Source organism: Lolium rigidum, chromosome 4 (assembly GCF_022539505.1).
Source record: "Lolium rigidum isolate FL_2022 chromosome 4, APGP_CSIRO_Lrig_0.1, whole genome shotgun sequence".
In the NCBI taxonomy this organism is placed as follows: Eukaryota; Viridiplantae; Streptophyta; class Magnoliopsida; order Poales; family Poaceae; genus Lolium; species Lolium rigidum.
Window position 1 is genome coordinate 229,163,218 of NC_061511.1, and position 3,371 is coordinate 229,166,588.

The 3,371-nt window shown below is 52.1% G+C and overlaps 1 protein-coding gene across 1 annotated transcript; it reads right to left on the reverse strand.

The window, feature by feature from the left end:
* Positions 1-713: 713 nt before the first annotated feature.
* LOC124650053 lies at positions 714-2,474 on the reverse strand. Its single transcript, XM_047189618.1, has one exon. The coding sequence runs from the start codon at positions 2,472-2,474 to the stop codon at positions 924-926; it is 1,551 nt and encodes a 516-aa protein (XP_047045574.1). The 3' UTR covers positions 714-923.
* Between the last annotated feature and the right edge of the window lie 897 nt (positions 2,475-3,371).

The following is a 3,371-nucleotide window of genomic DNA, read 5'->3' on the forward strand; positions in this document are numbered from 1 at the left end:
TGTAATGGCATCTCGGCTCAGTTTTGCATCCCGTATACTCACCCCAAGACGGTATGCAGATTTGACACTGCAAACACTCAAGATGCCAGGCTAAGCAGTCCTCCATGTCCGGGCGTAGTGGGATTGACAGGATATCCCGACCGTCTTTGGCAGTAAAATTGTCACGAGTAAGCTCCTCGACCCATGTATCCGTGATGGGGTTTATCAGCGCACTTACAGTAGTGATAATTGACAGACCTTGCGTCGCCACTGGCCTTCTGGTCGATCCCGTTGGTATCCAGGGATCCACAGCCATGGTTTGATCTTCTCTCCATCCCCTACTCGCCATACAACTCCTTGCCCCAGAATTTCTAGCCCACGGAGTATGGTACGCCATGTATATGATACTAACTGGCGTTTTCTGCCGCAGTTAACAACAGGCTGAGCCATATTGAGGTGATTCTCTATCTGCATTTTCAGGAGGGCTTTTCCAGGCTGCTGTGCCGACTTTCACTAGCAGAATGGTGTTAACAGCACATCTCAGTTTACAAGACCAACGCAATGAACTTTTTAACAGTATAATCACAAGTAAGAGAATCGGTGTGTCATTGATGTTCACTGTATATCCGTTAGCGAGGGGATTAAAAGGACAAACTATGAACAATGATACTCCAGCACATTACAGGATCTCGTTGTCCAGCAAGTTCAGATAAAAAAAAAAGCAGCTCTAAGATAGTTGAATGAAACATTTCACTCAAGATATATGGCATATGAATTACATCAACAAACCCTTTCTTCGGTACTGAAGCGGAAGGTAAAGCCCCCTACCCTCCCCATTTATTTGAATTGGGGAGCTAGAAAGCACATCCATCGACCTTCATTTCTCAAAGCTGACAAGATCAAGCTCATGATATCATAAATTCAGATATGCGACTGCATGGGATTCAACCTAAGACCACTTCGATCTGTCCCGCCGAACAACCTATCCCATTGAAAACGGCAAGTTTCTCCTCGTCACTCCATGTGCTGGGCTGGCTCACCACCTCCCAGTCGCAGCAGGGCCCCTTGTCCATGACATGTCCATGCTTGAGTAGAGAGACACGGCTCAGTGCCGTGGATACCTCCACAGAGAACCTCACAAGGTGCATCTGCCTCTCCGTTCTCTGAAAGCCAATGACGACCAGCTCCTTCAAATGGCGATGGCGTGAGGACGAGGCCTTGCCCGGTACCTCCTGACTCGGCTCGTCTTCACCATGGGAGGCGTGGACGTAAAGGCTTTCAAGCAATGGCGCCGCCTGGATGAGGAGATGCGGCCATGAGATGTCCCACGACGATGGCACATCTGCAACGAGCAGCCTTCTCAGATTTGACATTGCAGAGAAGGGATTCTTAGGCAGGATCCACATGTCTGGCCCAGTAAACCGCAAGACGAGATCCTTCACACTGATGGCGCCTTGGAAGAACTCCAGGAGCATACGAATCAAGCAATCCAGATGCTGGCGGTGTACGACCGCGAAACTGTCCCCTTCCAGTCGGCCAACAGAGAAGGCAAAGCTCACGCGTGCAAGGCAGGGGGCGGCGGCAGTTGAGCACAGCACCACGTCGGCGTGCAAGCTGGTGAGGCTCTCGAGCTTAGGAAGACACCGGAGCTCGACCACCATGAGCCGCCCATCGACTAAAAGCTCCCTGATTTCCGACATGGGCGAGTCCAATACCAGCCTGCGGGTTCTGCTGGTGAACTGGCACGACACAAGGTGCAGTACCTGCAGCTGCGGGCACGCGGCGACCACTCCCTCGTAGGCGGCCGCCGGCGTGGAAGCCGGTAGGTCTCGCAGGACGAGCGTGGTGAGCGTGGTGAATTCCTGGAGCGGCGGGGGCAAACAGTTGGCAAGCTTGATACTTCGGAGGCGGGACTCACCGGGCTTCCTGCTGATGAGGCCACAAGGAAAGCTGTAGGGCGGCGGTTCCGGATACGGGAGTGGCCCCGTCGGCGTGGCCACAACCTCCAGATCCCGGACGCCCCAGGAGTCGACGGCGTCCACGACAAGGCGGTTGATGCAGGACGAGGTGCTGTACGCGAAGACCTCGAGCGACAGCCTCTCGACGCGCCGGCGAGCTCGGCTGGCCAGGAGTCCCTTGACGGAGCGGACCAAGGCTCGCATGGCGTGGCGCTCGTATCGCCCGGTGATGGCACTTAGCAGCCTCCTGTCGGCCAGTGTCGAGCTGATCATCGATTCCCTTGCATTGTGGTAGAGGAGGTGGAGGCGATGGTAGCGTGGCGGCAACATGTCCGTGACCTTGAGGTCCAGGGCGGGGAGCTCGCGGGGGAGGCTGGCCCAGCGGCTGGAGAGCGCCGCGGCGCCGAGCGCGGTGCGCGTGTCGACGCGGCGCAGAATATCGAGAAGTAGATCGTCAGTGAGGTCACTGAGGCGGTCCTCGTCCCAGTCGCCGGCCACGCCCTGCCGCCGCCGACGGAGGACATCCTTCCTGGCCATCAAAACTGTGCCCGGTCGAGCACTCGATCATGATATTCAGCACTCAGCAGCGACTTTTATCTGTTGGAGTTCGCCAGGGAATCCGGTCCGGATACGGGAAAGCTGATTGCAGAATCGTGGGTTGTCGACCGGAATCTGTTCGGAACTTGATTTCTTAGGCCGAAGGCCGTGCATCTTGGGGCAAACATATTCGCTTGACTCATTATCAGGCCTGAAAGACGACATGGGCTTAGCCCAGTGATTGGGTTGCAGTGGCGCACCCTAATGACCGGAGTTCGATTTCTGTCAGGAACGAATTTCGGAATTGTCACGCCAAATTTCGTTTCTACTATATCAAAAAGTGTCTAGTTCCTCCTAGACATCGTTACATTACATTATCAGGCCCAAAAGTGTTGCCGATTCTCATCGGTGACGGGATGTGGACATTGGCCCAGCCTCGATGTAAAAGGCCACACTACACTTGATAGACAAAAGAATTCTCAAAAAAAAAAATTGATATACAAAAGAGAATAGATTTTTGTAGCTCATGCTGCATGAGGCAGTTAATTTAACCTCTAAAAATTTGAATTCAAAAGTTTTTGAAAAAAGAAGACAATATTATAATCCACTATGTAAATTTTCAGAACTAAATATGTTGTATTTTGGGTACAGCAGAAATAACAAATCAAGATTTTGTTCATCTTCCTTTATCCTTCTTCCTTTATCCTTGGAAGCTCACGTGGAAGCCCGGAGCGATCCCGAGCCTCTACAAGATGACATAGATACATCGTTGGATTTGTTTCGGGATCCACTAGTTTCGTTGGGATTGTTCCTTTGGAAATTTCGGAGAAGCTAATTATAAGTTTTTCTCTCCATCGGAACAAGCGCCTCGATTTTGTCATTTTGCGAGACTTTTTT